Source organism: Corvus moneduloides, chromosome 4 (genome assembly GCF_009650955.1).
Source record: "Corvus moneduloides isolate bCorMon1 chromosome 4, bCorMon1.pri, whole genome shotgun sequence".
Lineage (NCBI taxonomy): Eukaryota > Metazoa > Chordata > Aves > Passeriformes > Corvidae > Corvus > Corvus moneduloides.
Window position 1 is genome coordinate 63,009,359 of NC_045479.1, and position 16,770 is coordinate 63,026,128.

Here is a 16,770-nt window from a genome sequence, read left to right on the forward strand (position 1 = left end):
TACTCTGACAGAGTTTCTGGAGAAACTCTGTCAGAGGAGCCCATGGACACCCTGGAGTTGCCTCTGGAGGGCAGGGGACAATGTGCTCTCCTCTCCTTAGCAGCAGCCAAGGCATTTTACTTAAATAAATTAATTCTCTTCAGAAGTGTAATCACTAAATAATCTTTGTTGCTGTCCCCAAGACTTGCAGTGCTTTGTTGCAGCATTTGTCATGTTTGATAGGTTCTTTTTCAGTTTTTTAAGCTTGAAGAAGTTGAAAATAGAGCAGGTCAGCAGGTGGCCACATCACACAAAATCTCATCACTCCTCTTTCTCCCTCACCATTTCTTGCTTATTTATTATTTTTTTCAGTTTAAATGTCTTTACAATTAGAGCAATTGATCTGTGGATGAACAATAGCTTTCTGTTTTAGTCTGTATTCCTATGTGTTTTGTTTTTTTTCCTGAGAGGGGCAGCCATCCAACTCAGACATGGGTATTTGAGCAGCTCCTGAGTGGGAATGAAAGATGGTGCTCCAGGCCCCTGTGTGTGTGAGTGGGAGTGGGTCTTTGTGCACTGGTGTGCCCCCAACTGTTTAAAAGAGATATATTTGTACCTTGTAAGCAAAACTCTCCTTATCGATTAATTGAACTGGCAGTGTGACTTATTGCCATAGAGGCACTAAGGACAGGAAGGGTAGAACATAATTTTTAGATTGGCTATAATTCAGAGATATTGCTTATGCTACTATGTCTTGACAAGATACTAAAAAAAAAAATTGCTCTAAGCTGAGGTGCCAGCTATGGAGATAAATGTGTGATCATATAATTGCTGTTAGAAATACTGAGAAAAATATTCCAAACCCTCAAGGCTGGACTGAGTATGTGTGCCCTGGCTCCAGGAGGGTGGTGGCTATGCAGAGCCTACAGGTATTTATTTGGGTGGTGGGGAGGGGCTGTTACTCCAAGGGAGAGGACAGCCCTTAGTGCTGAGCAAGGGACCAGTGAGGGGCTTGGGGCACTGGTGAGTCCTGGCCGAAGCACAGCTGTTTCTGTCCAGATCATGCACTGGATTTCCCTTTGGGAGTGATGGCTAATCAAAGTCACTCACTGTTTGGATGACAGCTGTGAAGGTAAAGGTGTTTGGTTCTGAGAGCCCACTTCTCTGGGCCTCTCCACTGACAGACGGTGAAAGAGCCTTGGGAGTCCTGGAGTCTGATAGCTGTGGAGGGTGGGAGCCCTGCGGGACACAGCCATGGAAATTCTCTCCCAGCCCCTAATTAGTCAGGAGAGTAGGCTGCCTGCCATGCTTGTGTGGCCTTTTAAGCAGCAGTTAGAGAAAATATCCCAGGCTTCTAGAGGACAAAAGAGGGAAAGGACTCTTTTGGAGACTTATGTGAAGTCAATCCCTAATGGGATCAGACATCCCTGGGCAAGTCCAAAGCCTTCTGTAGCTTTGAGCTCCATGGCAGTGTAACAAGAAACTTTTCCACTTCACAGCGAAGCTTCCTTCCAAGCAAGGAGAAACATGGAGGGTGACATCCTCATTCACTGAGGTGTGCTCTTCCACTTTTGCCTCTGCAGTTCTGGCCTCAGGTTTCTGTGGCAGCAGTGACATACAAAAAGAGCATAGTGGCTAAGACAGAAATGTGCCTGCAGCTTTGCCTGTCCTTGCCTGTGTAAAATGAATTTGGAGACTTCCAGTAGAGTATGTTGCATCCACAAAACCTGGCCTGAATGCTTGAATCATTATCAGTACAGACATTTAGCAATGAAGATAAAACATTATTTGTACTTGCAAAAGTAGTTACTGGCTGCATGTAGAGTTAGTATGTCTAATAAGTAACCACTGGTGGTTTGTGGAGGACAAGGCAGTTGATTTGGGCTTCAGTGCAAGGTGCTGGATATGTCTTTATATGACACCAGGAGAGGGTTAATGACTTGATGTGTAACTGGTCATGACACCTCTTAGGAGAGGTATCTCATGTTGAGCTGCTGATACACATCAGGTAGAGGTTGAGAGATGCCAGACAGTGACAGAGGACCAAAAGAATGAGGGTAAAAGAGGAAGAAAAGTTCTGAGGGACAGAAGGAGAAAATGGAGAATGGAGGATTTGATTTACTGAATGGCAGCAGCACTTACCTCAGAGGTAGGATTAAGAACAAGAGCAGTGGGAGCTGAGGAGGAAGAGAAGAGATTCACAATGAATCTGGTGCTACTGAGAGCACATGGGATGTAGAGGGGGCTAAGCATGTTTGTGTGTAGAAGACATGGCACAAATCAGATGGAGTCTCATCTTTGATGGGGATGGGAAGCTTTTGACACCGAGACAACTAAGAGTGGCTGTCAGCACATTCAGATGAAAAGTGTCAGGTAAGAAATGTGTCCATGTTTGAACTTCTTCACCAATTCCTAGCAGGCAGCTATCCACTCTGGGCTAAACTGTTGGCAGTCTAGTCACAGAGGCCATGGAATAGGTGGATAGATGGGTTACAAATGTCCCTCCTGTTTAGGGGAGCACAGTGTAGTGAAACCAGTGCAACCTATGCTCTGTTGTAACTAAACAAAGAATGCTGTCTGTCCAGCAGCTTTCTGGAAGAAAAGATGACATCTTTGGTGAGATCTTGTGGGAGTTATTAAATTTCCTGTCTTTTTTGTTAAATCTGTTTGAAGGCGTGCTCTTCCAGGCTCTGCAGGTTGTGTGAATGGCCTAAAGCAGAGAAGTACCTGGAGATGGAGCAAGCTCCAGAGCCCACATTTGCCGCTGGTTAGGAAAAGGGCTGCACTGACATCTGTCTGTGGTGTTTTTGTCAAAACTCCTGCCCAAATGTGCATTGGTGATCACAGGCTGGCAGGCTTACTTACACTGTTGGACTGCAGTTTGGAGCAGATATCTGCATCAAAGAAGGCATCTATTTCCTTGTATGTTGCATAGGTATGAAAAGAGATATTAAAAGGTGTCATAATAACAGCATTGCAATGGAAATGCTCTACTACTATGTTTAAAAGAGAAAGGACATGTTATTAACAGAAAAAGTTAGACTGGATGAAGCTATATGGCTTTAGTACACTGCCCTGCGATACCTCTGCATCTGAACCAGGCACACATCCAGATTTCCAGCCAAGAAAATAGTGGCTATTTAAACAGCAGCAAATTATTCTTGAGAATTAAAGATGCTTCATATTTTCTATGTGTTTATTGTAATGCAAAATGATGTTATTAGTTTAGCTGGTAGAAATTTTCTATGTGGAACATTAATCTGAAAAACAAGGCTCTGAAGAAGTTGACTCAGGCTGTATGAAGACAAATTATTATTTTTTGAAGAAAATTATATTTTAAGGAAACAGGAAATATTTATTTTTAGAAATGTCATATTTGTGTGAAAAATATTACTAGTTTTCCAGGCAGACATCTTACAGTGTCTACAGTCTATTAACTGATGATTTATTTTGTCTAACTGGAGATAAGGAGCATTTAATGAGGGGTGGATTTGGTCCCAAAAGAGTCTGGCTGGTTACTAATATTTTTACACCCTTACACACCTTATGTTTTTTGAGACATTATTTCTGTAAAATAAATTGAAAATGCAATTATGCCCCCTTCACACAGCTTGCCAACAAAACCTTTTTAGGGCTAGTTAGAACTGCCTGATTTCTGAGGTAAATATGGTTTTATGCTCAGATTAATTCCGTATATATGGTGTACTCTCAGAAGTTATCTCTCACTGCTGGGAGTCTGGCCACCCTGGCCCTGTGTCTGCTGGAACTGGAAGGAGAATAAGGGTTTAGGCTTCTCCACCAAGGAAGAGATTTTTCTGTATCTGTGTTGTCTCATAAGCCTTAACTTGCTGTTATGGAATTTGTTTGGTCACCTACATGTTTATTCATAAATTGGAGTAAGAAATTAAAATGGTCTATCCCTTTTTTATAAGGCAGCATCTAATTAATTCTGCTCATATGCAAGAAAATGATTGTTTCTCAGGGTAACTGAAGCCTATTACTCAAAATTAACACCAACTATATACAATTGAAAAAATGAAAGATTTTTGGATATATATTTTATTTGACAGTGGTTTAGAATATCATACAGTAAACAAGATTTCTGTAAAAGTTAATTTATCCATAGTGGTGCGTTTCATAAAAATAGTTGCTCACTTACAGCCTTTCTGTGACTATTAATACATGGAATTATATTTATAGAGATAGAGCTGTACAAGGTAAATTCACAGCTAACACTACACAGAAATATTATTTGGAATGGGGTTTAGATGATGTGCTGTCTTCACAGGTTATCGATTACAGCCGCATAAAGCAATTACTGCACAAGGAGTAGCTGTGAACTGTGCAAATTAGAGTTTATGCAAGCATAATCTCAACTGTTTTTCAGGTTTCATTGTTTGCTTTCTTTATACATAAAAATAAGATACTGGGACGTGCATCTACACTACAGAAGCATTGTCCAAAATCAGATTCAATAAATTAATGGCAAATTATATTGGATTCTAGTTCAGGGGATAAAGATTTTTTTTTCCATTAAATAAGAGTTTTATAAACAGCTACATGGACTTGTGCTTTTTTAGAAATTATAAATGGATTTTTCTTTCTAAAAAAAAAATGTTTGAAAGCTGCAAAATCCTTGACTTGAGGCTTTTCAAATAATTGGACAGGAAGAAACATGTCTATAAATTTTGCAGTCCAGTGCAATGTTTGAGACATACAGTAACGTGCTAATTTCTTGGAACAAAGCCAATCTCAATCTAATTTTTCAGCAGAGCATATGAGGAACTAAGATTGCTAGTGAACAGTAATTTTTAAATACGAATTTTTGACAGTACTTAGCTTTATGGATTTTTTTTTTAAATTACCAATGTATTATTGCCCAGGATTTTGTTTTAATTTTGACAGACGAATAAGCATATGCACACTAACACAGACACACACACATCTTTTTGAAACAAGATAATGACTGATTGACTGAACTCGGAGTTATTTCCTGTGAAGGCAGACTGGAATGTTTACCTGGCACTTAAGGCTTGAAATTCAAAACAGACAAGCAAGAAAGATAAAAACAAAAAGAAAAAAAAAATGGAGATAGGGAAAAAATGGTAAAATGGAAACAATTTTAAAAATTGAAAGATGTTGAATTTACTGAATGAGGACACTGACAACTGTATTTCAGAAACCAGTCTAATTATTGTTGACGTGTGCCTGAAAGGCACCTGCTCTGCCAAACTGAGGGGATGAGAGGTGAGAGTGTCCTAAGTAAATGCAGATGGGTATGAAACATAGCACTGTTGATAAGTGACGCTATCATCTTCTGCAGGAAGGAAAGGCCTTTCCTTAAGGAAACTGCAGCTTTTTCTCTGTAGCACTCTTCCCTTCATTGCAAGGGCCTTGCAGATGTCTGGGGTTTGAGCCTGACCAATTGGTTTGTGTGCTACCTCGCAGGACTTGGGGAACCTGTAATAAATCACTTTTGAGAATAATTTGCAAATACAACTCCACCCTAACTCCTTTCCAATGTACAGAAACATGGTTTGTTCACAAAAATGGCAGTAGAAATGGTATCACAGAAACTAATCCACTGGATTCCCCACTCCTCCCGTAGCGCCCAGCGAACTATGCTACAGGGTACCACGTGGACTATCCCAAAGCATTAACAGTGGAGACGTGTCATGGGTGTACAGTTCTGAACGATGCTTTAAAGAAACCCTTTAACCCCTGTCTAGATATGTCGAGAACAACTTATTTACAACATTTTAGCTCCATGAAAAGATCCTCTCTCGGTTTCAGCTTGCTCCGTGCAGTTTTATTTAAGGCGATGTTCCAGTTTGTGATTGCTCTAACTTGTTCCAGTTTCTTGATATAAAGTCTGAATGAAATCCAAGTCCTTCATGCAGTGGGAAAAAAATGCTAAAGCTACACTGCACTATCCTTCTCTGATGTACTGTCCTTCATATTGTTTTGGTTTCTTCCATAGCTGCCAAAGTCCCTAAAATGGAACTGGGACTTTAGGGTCGATTTTAAATCTCTGTGTTGACTATATGCTTTTGAACTTATTAGATACTGTGCACATTGTCATGGAATTACACACTAATGTTTTCATTCCTCGATGCTTTGTGTATATGTGTGATAGTTAAAATAAATTAAAACAAACCAATGTGAGACAAAAACTGAGAAGAATGTTCTGCATCAGTTTGAGACAGTTAGAGGGCAACAGTCCCTTGCTTATCTGCTCATGGCAGAAGTACCAGACTTCAGGACGCTAGGTAGCTTATCTGAGCCAGGGATTTTCCACGGCCCTGGAGAGACCGTTGCCTTTCGAACTGTGGTGTTGGTGCTGCGAGTGCTAATGGAGTGGAGATGTCCCTTCCTGGGGAACTCGCTGGGTTTCCCATCAGGGTCCCTCTGGCTGTGGTCCATATCACTTCCAGGCGAGCTGCAGCGGTTGCTACTGTATGTCTTGGTAGCTCCTGTATCGATCTTGACACGGTCAGGTGCTGCAGCTGCCTTCTTCTCACTGGTGTTTGTGGATCTGTGATCTTCTTTTTTGCTAAGAGATCCTCCTCTCTTGCTTTCTGGCTTCCTCAGCCTCCCAAACTGTTCATCACTGGCTCCAGCACACACGTGCTCTCTTGTGCCAGCCTCGATCATAACGCTGTGTCCCACCACTTTGCTTTCTGAGGTGGGCCTGCCACCATCAGTGGTCTTATTTTTGCCTTCTGAATATCCTTTCCAAGAAGCCTCTTCATGCTTTGACCTGTCTACCTTTTTAGGACTTGCTGACCTTTCTCTTTGTTCTCCTAACCTTTTCTTTTTGTGACCGTTCACCGAAAGCTCCTTTGGTTTCCTTACATCGTGTTCCCTCTTGATATCCCATGTTGGCTCTGGGCTTATCTGGTGAGAAGGGTCAGAGGGTGGGGCTATGTGTGATGAAGATAATGGTGAGATTATGTCGTCGAGGGAAAGAGCTACTTCCGGCAGACCTGGGGAGGTGGCAGAGGGAGCACTCCAGGAGTTTGGTTCGTCTGTTGTAACAACAAAGAGAAGAGAGTTAAGGGCGTATTCAGCAGCACAGGTGTGTACTGCGTAGGCACGTGTTCTGAGCAACACTGACACCCAAACCATGCACCAGCCTTAAACCCCTCTGTTCCAGGTGAGGTGAAACTCCCTCAATTGTGGAGCCAAGAGGGAGAAAAACAAAAATAATCTCTCCACAAAAACCCCCCCAAACAAAAAAACAACCTACAGGAGAAGCAGGAACCACAAAGCTGGTAAGTGCAAATGCTGGAAACCCTGGTCTTTTCTTCATACAGATTCTGCATTCCTCTGCTTATGTTAAATTATTCTTAAAATAATAAAGGCACGTGCTCATGAAATCAAATAGGCTCTTTTGTAGCTGTATAATGGATTTCTTAGCTGGGCAATATCACTGCTGTCTCTGAGGACAAATGAGAAGGACTTTCTGCCATCTGTTAAACATGTCCCTACAAGCATATAATAATTGACAAGAATCTGTAGCTCAGATAAGGTCATCATTGAATTCTGTCTCATATTTTTTCTAAACAGGTATAGTATTGCAGTGTTTATGGCACCACAATTCTTACAGGGTACTTACAAAGCTCTGCCTTTATATCACAGTGTCAGCTGCTGAGTCTCCTGGCTGTGCATTTTGAATTTCTCCTGTTTACTTAGCCTCAACACAATATGGTTGGATTGTGCAGATCCTGTTTAATTTAGCTAAATAGGCATCTCCTTTGCTGAATCATGATGATTTTCCTAATCCAAACCAGAATATTCTGAGAAGCCTTTCTCTTGCATATACATCCTCATTTCTTTTGATTAACCTTGTGGCAGACAACAAATCCATCATGATTAATGACAGCATGGCTCCTATTCTTTCCCGTCTACTTAGAGGTTAGAGAAATTACTGAACTTGGCTAATGTCATTTCCTATTTAGCACCATTGCCCGGCTTTGACTGGTATGAGAAATAATCTGTCAGAGATGAAGGACTATCTCAGGAATCCATGGAAACGAGGTAGAACTTGTGGTAAGAGCTGTATATTTTATGGGGGAGAAAATGTAACCTTCTAGCTAAAAAATAAGCGTGGACTTCCTCAGGTCAGGATGAGTATCTCTCAGTGATATCAACTGCCCTTCAGAAAAGTAACATGCATTTTTCTCAGTGCTATGGCTGCTTTCAAATTATCATGGAGATGCACATCCTCTCGAAAAATTGAATAGATTCTACTGCCCAGCCTGGGATCTGCAGCTTGCTTGACTAAAACAGCACTTTTAAGTTAATAGCTGGATTGAGTGATTGCTGTCTTGCAGATAAAAATAGGAGAGACAATAGTGAGGTGGGTGACGTAAAGGGAGGGAGCAGCACAGTTAGCTGAGGAGCTATTTATTTTCCCAGATGGTGTTTGTCATATGCTTTTGCATAATGAGCATATGTGTGGAGAGGATTAGCATTTGAGAGGGGGTAGAAAGTACAAGTTCTGTGTAAGACAAATAAACATTGAGCTGGGAATCTAAATGGGCTAAGGGTCTCAACTGAATTTAAAAAAAAAAGAAATCACACTTTCTTACCCTCCAGTTAAGGGTGAGTAATGTACCATCTGCTCCCAGCTTGGCACTCAAGCAAGAAAAAATAAGAGGAAGACTTGTGCATGGTAGAGTGATCAGCTCCTAGGAGTTTGCCTACAAAAAGCATTGACTTTGATGGGCTTGTTCTTCTGTTCTTCTGCACCACCACCCTGGTACAGGACCACAGCCTGTGCCTGATGAGGGAGGCACAGACACCACCCTGGCTCTGCGTCAGTCTGAAATCCAGGGTATCTCATTTTATTTAACACTTGAGCCAGGGACCATGCATGAGGTCCAAATCAGTAAAACTATCCCAGAACTTGGCATAAAGCTGCCTATGTGCACCAGCGAGGTACCTGAGCCAACTCTGAAGAAGCCAACTTGAGCTTTGGAAAATTAAGTTTATACTTTTCATGGCATTGTCACTCCTCCCCAGGGTAGAGGTGGTGCCAAGGGCTGGACCAGCATATTTGTCTGAACTACAGTCTTCTTTCCTAGTTGTCCATGACATGTTGTTTTTCACTGAGCCTCAGTAAAGAGCAGTGGGCCATTATTCGATCTCATGTTAGGCTCTGAGAGCTACTGATTACAGAAATAGTCTGTGACTTTTGGTAGCATCAGCTGCACACCAGTAAAAACACCAAATGGCCTGGAGCAGCAAGATGCTTTCAGGTAACAAGACTGCCTCTGTGGAAAATGTACCACTATGCTCAAATCAGCTGTTTCTCCTCCAGGAGGACAAACAAGGGGGCCACCATTCAAGGCCAGGGTGGCAAACATCTCTTGTGGCTCCTCTGAGACATGAAGGACAATATGGTACCAGTTATTTGTGGGATGCTCAGGAGAGGAGACCTAGGGGTTAGTGGCCTGCTGCTTTATTCCCTGGAGATGACAGAATTTCTTCTACTTTCTTTTGTAAGGGGATGAAAAAACAACCAAATGCTGTAGTGAGAAATCATAGTGGGTTAGAACGTACTTCAACAACAGTGAATCAGCATATCTTTTACATAGAGTGATATGTAAGTATAGGTGTCTATAAACTGGGACATGCCATATTATATGCATTACTGGATTTTATCTCTCCCCCAGAAAATGCTAAGTAAAAGACAACATGGCCAACTAAGCAAGAAAAGTTATAGCCACAGCTTAAAGGAAGTTTGGCTGTGGGACAACCCCAGGTGGGTCACTGGCTGCACTATGTTCAAAATACTTGCTGGGAAGATGCCTATATATAGGTTGTATTTCCAGTGGTTGTGGAACAATGTTGCCATGGAATAAAACTATCATTTATATTCTGTGGCAATATATCACTTGCAAGTAAGAATAAAATTACTTTCTTTAAGGTTGAAGTACCATCAGTCTGAGACAGCCAATCCCAGCCTAACCTGCTTTTCTTTCAAATGAAATGACATTATACAGAAAGTCAGCCTCAGTCTTCGTAGATGTTAATGTCAACAAGCCATTGTTGCAATATTTCACTGGCTAGTGAGGAGAATACTCATGTGAGGGCATTGTAGCCAACCTCCCTCTGAAGTTTGAATACTATGGAAAAATATAAGCATTACTAGAGTAGAGCAAAGTGCAGGAATATAAATAATTTGTTGCTCAAAAGAAAAACCCTTAAAAAAGCCATGTTCAAACCATAAGGGTTCATTTGGACTTGTTCAACCACCACTAAAGTGATTGCTTCTCCATAACAAATGTAAACAGGAGAAAAATGTAAAATTTTATCCTGCAGAGCAGCTAAACTAGTAATTTATTTTCATACTTATACTCAGTTTCTAGCTGCATTTTGGAGAGAGTTATTATTATTTCTGAGTATTTTTTATTCTGTTGGTCTAAGGCTTTTTATAAAACCTTTGTGTTAATTGGGAACATAACCTACTTCTACTGTCTGTTATTCCATTGTATCTCAAAGCATTTTGTAAAGCTACTAAACCAGAGACAGAGCACTGATTTCACTTTTTTTCTTCCTTCACCTCTGGGAGGAGCTGAAAACAGTACCTGTTTAACAGAGCATGAACTACTAATGCCCAAACAACTTGCAAGCAGATGAAAACGATATCGCATTCAGTTGCAACTGCTGGAGAGATTTAGGGACAACACAGTTTTAAATTTGCTTCTGACTTCGTCACCATTGACAACATCCTTACTGTGAGAGAAATTGTTTTTCAAAAGTATACCTCTCACTGAAGGCTAATAGATGCCTTCCTCCCTTCTTTGAAGGGAGAAAATCTCCCTTGACCTACTAATTTAGACAAGATAAATGAGCTGGGAGCAGCACTGTAATCTGTCACTGTGATGGCATTTAATTTGGTGTAATTTAGTAGGTGTTTACTGGGTGGCTTTTAGTTTCCACAAGCTACTGTAACACAAGTTGGTGGCACTTCTCCATGGGATGTGTAAGAATGACTCACCTACGACCCACTTCGTATAACTCTCAGGCAAAGGAGTAAATTTCTAACTAAGAGCCACCACAGACACAAGATCTTGAGGGTGTGGGAGGACAAGTAGGAGATGAACACAGCCATTTTGGGGGAAGAGTGACACGAGGAGAACATCAGGAGCAGAAGTTTTCTGTCTGAAGGTTTTTTTGTTTGAGGTAGAGCTGCCACATATATGAATTGTTTTGCTCTGTCAGCTCTCACACATTCAATGGAGTGGAAATGAGGGTACTACTTTCATGTGTCCATTTGCTACTGTCTTTAACTGTTCTGCCTGGACCCACTGCTTGCTGATGACTGAACCACGAGAAAAAGAACCCTGGCTTTACTCCTAACAGCAAGGAGAGCTCTGTCCATGGACCTCTGATTTGTGGCTAGGTTCTACCTTAGCATCACAATATTTTAGATAATTGTTTAGTAATTTATCAAGGACATGTGATTTTTCATCAGATATAATTATCCATAAACTACTAATATTAATTTATTGAATATTTAGTAGTAAGAGTAGAAATTACGTCACATTTTATTACTTACATACAATAAAATCTCAAAGCCTTTTTAATTTTCAAATTATATGAATAATGTACAAGATATTAAAGCTTTGAACACTTTCATTAGTCTGAATGAAGTGTTTTCTGAAATGTCTAAGCAGCTGTTCTCATATCTTCCCAGAATTCTTTTCCTAGGGAATCAAAGAGGTTTTGACTGAATAAAAATATGGTGCTTTATTTTTTCCCCCCATTTTTTGTCTGAAATTATGTATTGCCAGGAGGTGGCAAGCAGTTCTTACAGATGCTGCTAATAACAAAAATGGGACAAATTGTCCCCTGGTGAGTATCCACTAATGTTGGCAGTGCTACACCAGGAATGCATTTGGGTCTTTCTCATTATAGCTTGACATGTCTTTGATGTTCCTGATTGCATTGGTCTCCTGCAGCTTTTCTTTAACACTCTCTAAGGGGGAATATTTCAGAATATAGAAAGAATCTTTAATCTTTTATCCTGAAACTTCCACAAACATACAGCACCTTTGTCTCCTGAAATGATTCTCTGAAAATTTCATGGTTAGAAAAGCTCTTTCTGTTCAGCTTTCAGCCTTATGGAAATGTGACATGAGATGCCACCCTTTCCCCCAGCCTCTCCCAGAAAGTGAATGGGAATGGGCTCTGCCCCCAGCTTACAGCCTGCCTGTTCTTTTAGCTATAAACTGCAATTCTTGTTAATTATTCAATATGCTATGCAAATGTTTTCTCACAAATTACACTTTTCTTGGCTTAAAATTACACTCTGTTTGTCTCCCCTTCCACTGAATGTACCCACATTCAGATCCCTGAACACCAGTAGCCCTGGAAGCAAACGCCAACAGATTTAGGTGCCTTCTGCTGTGATATGGTACTTTCTTTGGTCAATCACTGTGGGCACATCCAGGTGGGATAGCCTTTCCATCATTAGTACTGCTCTTATGCTTTACAAAGGTATGATGGCAGTGTGCTATGGGTGCAAAATGTTCATTCTATGTATAGAAATTAGATACCTGCCATAGACATTAATAAAAATAAATCCAGCTCATACTTGGTTATTTTAGTACATGAACTACTTCTCCTTGCTCACACATGCAGTTGAGTGATCAGCTTAGTATTTTGAAGTCTTGTTTCAAGAAAACCTAATCTCATTCTTTGCTATATTAATTAGCCACATTTGTTACACCACTTGCCTGTTTGTACTTAACAATGTCATGGTGACTGAATGTTTAGAGTACCTTTTAAATATAACTTAAAATGTAGCTTTGCTCAAGAGTGGAATCCTACTTTACAGTAATTTGGTTTTTTGGCTTCACGCATTTGTTTTTCCAAAGTTGGAGGACGGTTGCTCAGGGTAATCAGAGATTACAAGTCACAAAAGATTACAGGAAAACAAATATGCATCTGTGTCCTGATATCTTTCATTTATAAATTTTGTGCTCGGCATTTTCAAAAGAGCAGAATGATTCATTAAGAAAGACTGATACTTGGGGTATGAAACAATGCCGGACTGCCAGACCTAGGCTTTCTGTCCCCAAAATCATTCTGCGTTTTTGTTTTTGTCACTGGTCTAATACTGAAAAAGGTGGCCACCATTACTATTACATGAAACTATTGGTGGCATGGCTTCTGCAGATGTTCACAAGAACTGAAAAGATATGAATGTAAGTGTAGTGTAAGTGGTATCTCCTCTGTAAACTTGAAATGTTTAATTTTACATCCAGAAAATTCAGCCACTGACCTATTCCAACACTGGAAAGCACAGCTGCACATCCTGCTTGGCTCAGTTCCTAGTGCCACTGATACCCAGATGCCCTACTTCTTTCATGTTCCTGGTCATTACTGAAGAGCAACAATTTAGTTCCTTTGGGTTCATTATATCCATCTTCCATTGTATACTTTACCTAGGTATTAAATGGAAGATGCCCTAAATATTTTTGCAGCAGATATGGTGTTCATAAGGTTCTTGCAAGGGCCATCTAATGAGACTTTGAATGATCTCATCTCAGGTAAAATTCACTTTCATCATCTTTTCTGTGCTCTGCTCAGAGGTTTCTTAGAGAAGTGCTTTCATATTCAGAGTTCTAATTTTAGAATTATTGCAGCACTTCAGAAAGAGCAGATTGTTAGTTATGCTTGGAAGATTTTCTGTACGAAAATCTACAGAAGCTCAGGAGACGATATTATTTGGTTTTGGAGCTAAGGGAACAGAGAGAAAGGGAAAATTCAAACTTGGGGCAGAGAGGACAAAACTGTATATTGCAAGGAAAAAAAGTTTAAAAATCCTTTAGAAAAATGCTGTATGTTTTCTTGAAACAAGAAAGCCACACACATTGATTTGTGTTTGCTTTAATCTGTAGCAAGCACTATGGATGAAAGCACTTTTCAATTTTTTATGTGATGTAGTCTTTAAATATGGTTAACAAAGAAACATAGGAAGCAACTGATCTGACTTAGAGGGCTTCTATTATTATTCTGCACTGGTTTTGATCCTACATTATAATACCCAGGGCATCATCAGTAAATCCCTTTCCCTGAGTTAGTTCTTTAATTATGGCACTGCTTCACCAGTATTTTACTGTCCTTACCACTTGAGATAATAATTTAATTGCCTCACAGAGTCAGAGAGAGAGGTGTCTCAAAAGACCTCTGGAAATAGATGTCTGCTCTTCTGTTGAAAAGTGATACTAATGTTGGGGAGTTCCTTATGGGAAACCCCTTGGAGGCTATGGGTCAAAGCTGAGTGGATGAACACAGAAATCTACACCCATCACCCCACATCAGGTCCTTTTTGGAAAACACAGGCCACTGCAAGTAAGTGGCCTGAGACCTTTCAGGCTGACACAGGAGATAACTAATGAATTCAGAAGCACTCAGACTTCCTGCCGTGGAGAGCAGGTGGATTGGATTGTCATGGATGATCTTGGGGGGCTGCTTTAGCCCTGTCCTGTTTCCTCTGCCATTGACCACCCCTTAAATATAAATCACATCCATAAGCAATTCACTGTAACATTGCCTAAGCTCTGCATAATTTGGTTCTCTCCAATATTTGACACACCTTAAAACAGGGTTGAGACTTTAGCAGTGCCCTTACAATAGCAAGAATAAAAAGGGGTAATTTTTCTATGCAGAAGAAAGCTATCCAAAGCACAGGATAGGAGAGGGGAAAAAATAAGGAGCCCCACCTATAAGCAGGTTTTATTTCAGAAACAGGTAAATTAATATAGTAAATCAGTTTACTAATTTACTGTAATAGTCTTCAGGCTGTGAATCTTAAGGCCAGATGATTATGAGTACAGAGTTTACCTCTCTTTCCAAGGCCAGTTTAGTTTATTCCATAGATATGACTCTAGTAAACAGTCCTATCAACTAAATATTGAAATCATTGTGATCACTAATCTGAGTGAACTTGGTGTGAGAGACTGAAATGTTAACAGTTAATGACTCAAACAATTGTTCATTTGCAAAAGCAGCAGGTGCTTTGCTGAGGATGTGCAAGATCACAGCCCAGAAGCAGAGCAGGTGTACATGAACCTTTGTTTAGGGACAAGCTGGGTTTTGAGCCAGATAAGAGGCTGATAAGAAGCAGATCCCGTGAGGTGGGATAATACTTCTTATCATGCCAATGTCCTCCCTTACACAACTGGCTCAGTTGTAAAACCCCTTTAGGGAACATATCAGGACATTCATGTTATTCATCCCTTCTGATGGGGCATAGCTGGCTCAACTACAATGACGTGAGAGGCAGCTGTCATGTCTTAGAAGGTGTCATTCAACCTTCCTTCCTTCCTTCCTTCCTTCCTTCCTTCCTTCCTTCCTGAATTCCTTCCGAATTCCTTCCTTCCTTCCTTCCTTCCTTCCTTCCTTCCTTCCTTCCTTCCTTCCTTCCTTCCTGAATTCCTTCCGAATTCCTTCCTTCCTTCCTTCCTTCCTTCCTTCCTTCCTTCCTTCCTTCCTTCCTTCCTTCCTTCCTTCCTTCCTTCCTTCCTTCCATGTTTTCTTAACATATTTTTATGTAATATTTTATGTAATATTTTTATGCTTTTATGTTGTTATATTACTATAGGTAAACCAAAATTGCTACATACCTGCTTTCCATTTCAACCAAACTGTTCTAAAATAAACCCTGTATATATATTTATAAACATCAATCATTCAGTGTTGCTTCACTCCAATTCCCCCCCAAGGGCTGTATTAACAAGAACTGCAGTTACCCTTGCCTTCAGGGACAGGTTGTAACCCTTGGTAAATTAGACTTTTCCTTGAATCAGCTTAATCCATCTGCATAAATGTTGCAGGATTACTGATACTGGAAGAGCTGAAGAGTTGCAGCTTGCATGGGGCTTTTATCCTCCACAGGAAGCTCCTCACTGCTATGTCAATGTTAAGTCTGTGGACAGCTTAAGTACCAGTCTGGAGTGATGCTGCTCTAACCACACATTATCATTCACTTGGTCCTTCAGGTGGTTTGGTGCTATTTTTGACGTGCTGAGCATCTCACATATTTATCAGATCAGAGCTACTCAGGCAATATTCATCCTGTCAATAAAGAAGGTTTTATTTTTTCCTGTGTGGTCAGGCAGCAGAGTAGAACTGGAGCAACCTCAGCCGTTCTCCTCCAGAGCCACACTGGAGCTGGAAAAACTACACTGGAAGTTACTGTATAATTAAAAAAGATAATGACTTTCAAATTAGTTTTTATTAATAGAATTAAGCCACATTAAATCATAAAAGGTGTTCATAAATATGTTAATAAAATGTGTGGTATTAATGAAAAACATTCTGCAAAGACTGAGTAATTTAAGAGTTGGATATTACACACTTAATTAAAGTTAAATATTAAAATTATTAATTACCACAGCTAAAATGGGCGTTAACAGTAGGCACCACATTCTGTCAGGTCAATAAATAGCTGTCATTAATAAAAGTGTGTAGATAATAAATAAAATTTACTTAATATGGGAGGGATTCAGAGCATTCTGACTCTGTATGAAATGCCTCTAGAAAGATGTTTCTGGTAGGCACTGAGGTTCTCACTTTATGAGTGAGAGCAGGATCTTGAGCAAAATACATAACTTGGTTTGAACTCAGTCACAAAGGTCATGAATAAGTAGTCCTGTTCTGCTTAGGGTAGAAGCTGCAGAAGCAGTTTAGTGTCTCTTCAGCAAACTGTTTTCAGACTGGGGGCCTTTAGGCAATGAAGGTGCAAAGCTGACTCTGGGACCACACCTGCTG

At 40.3% G+C, this 16,770-nt stretch overlaps 1 protein-coding gene across 11 annotated transcripts in view; it reads right to left on the reverse strand.

Moving 5' to 3' along the window:
* Positions 1-4,010: 4,010 nt before the first annotated feature.
* MAGI2 (membrane associated guanylate kinase, WW and PDZ domain containing 2) overlaps positions 4,011-16,770 on the reverse strand; it is a 726,260-nt gene continuing 713,500 nt past the window's right edge. For 8 of the 11 annotated variants that reach the window (XM_032106792.1, XM_032106787.1, XM_032106785.1 and 5 more), the window contains one exon: positions 4,011-7,007. In XM_032106792.1, coding sequence (XP_031962683.1) covers positions 6,208-7,007 — 800 coding nt within the window. In that variant the 3' untranslated portion in view covers positions 4,011-6,207. The remainder of the gene's footprint in view (positions 7,008-16,770) is intronic. The other 3 variants (XM_032106794.1, XM_032106795.1, XM_032106793.1) reach the window with 1 other exon arrangement.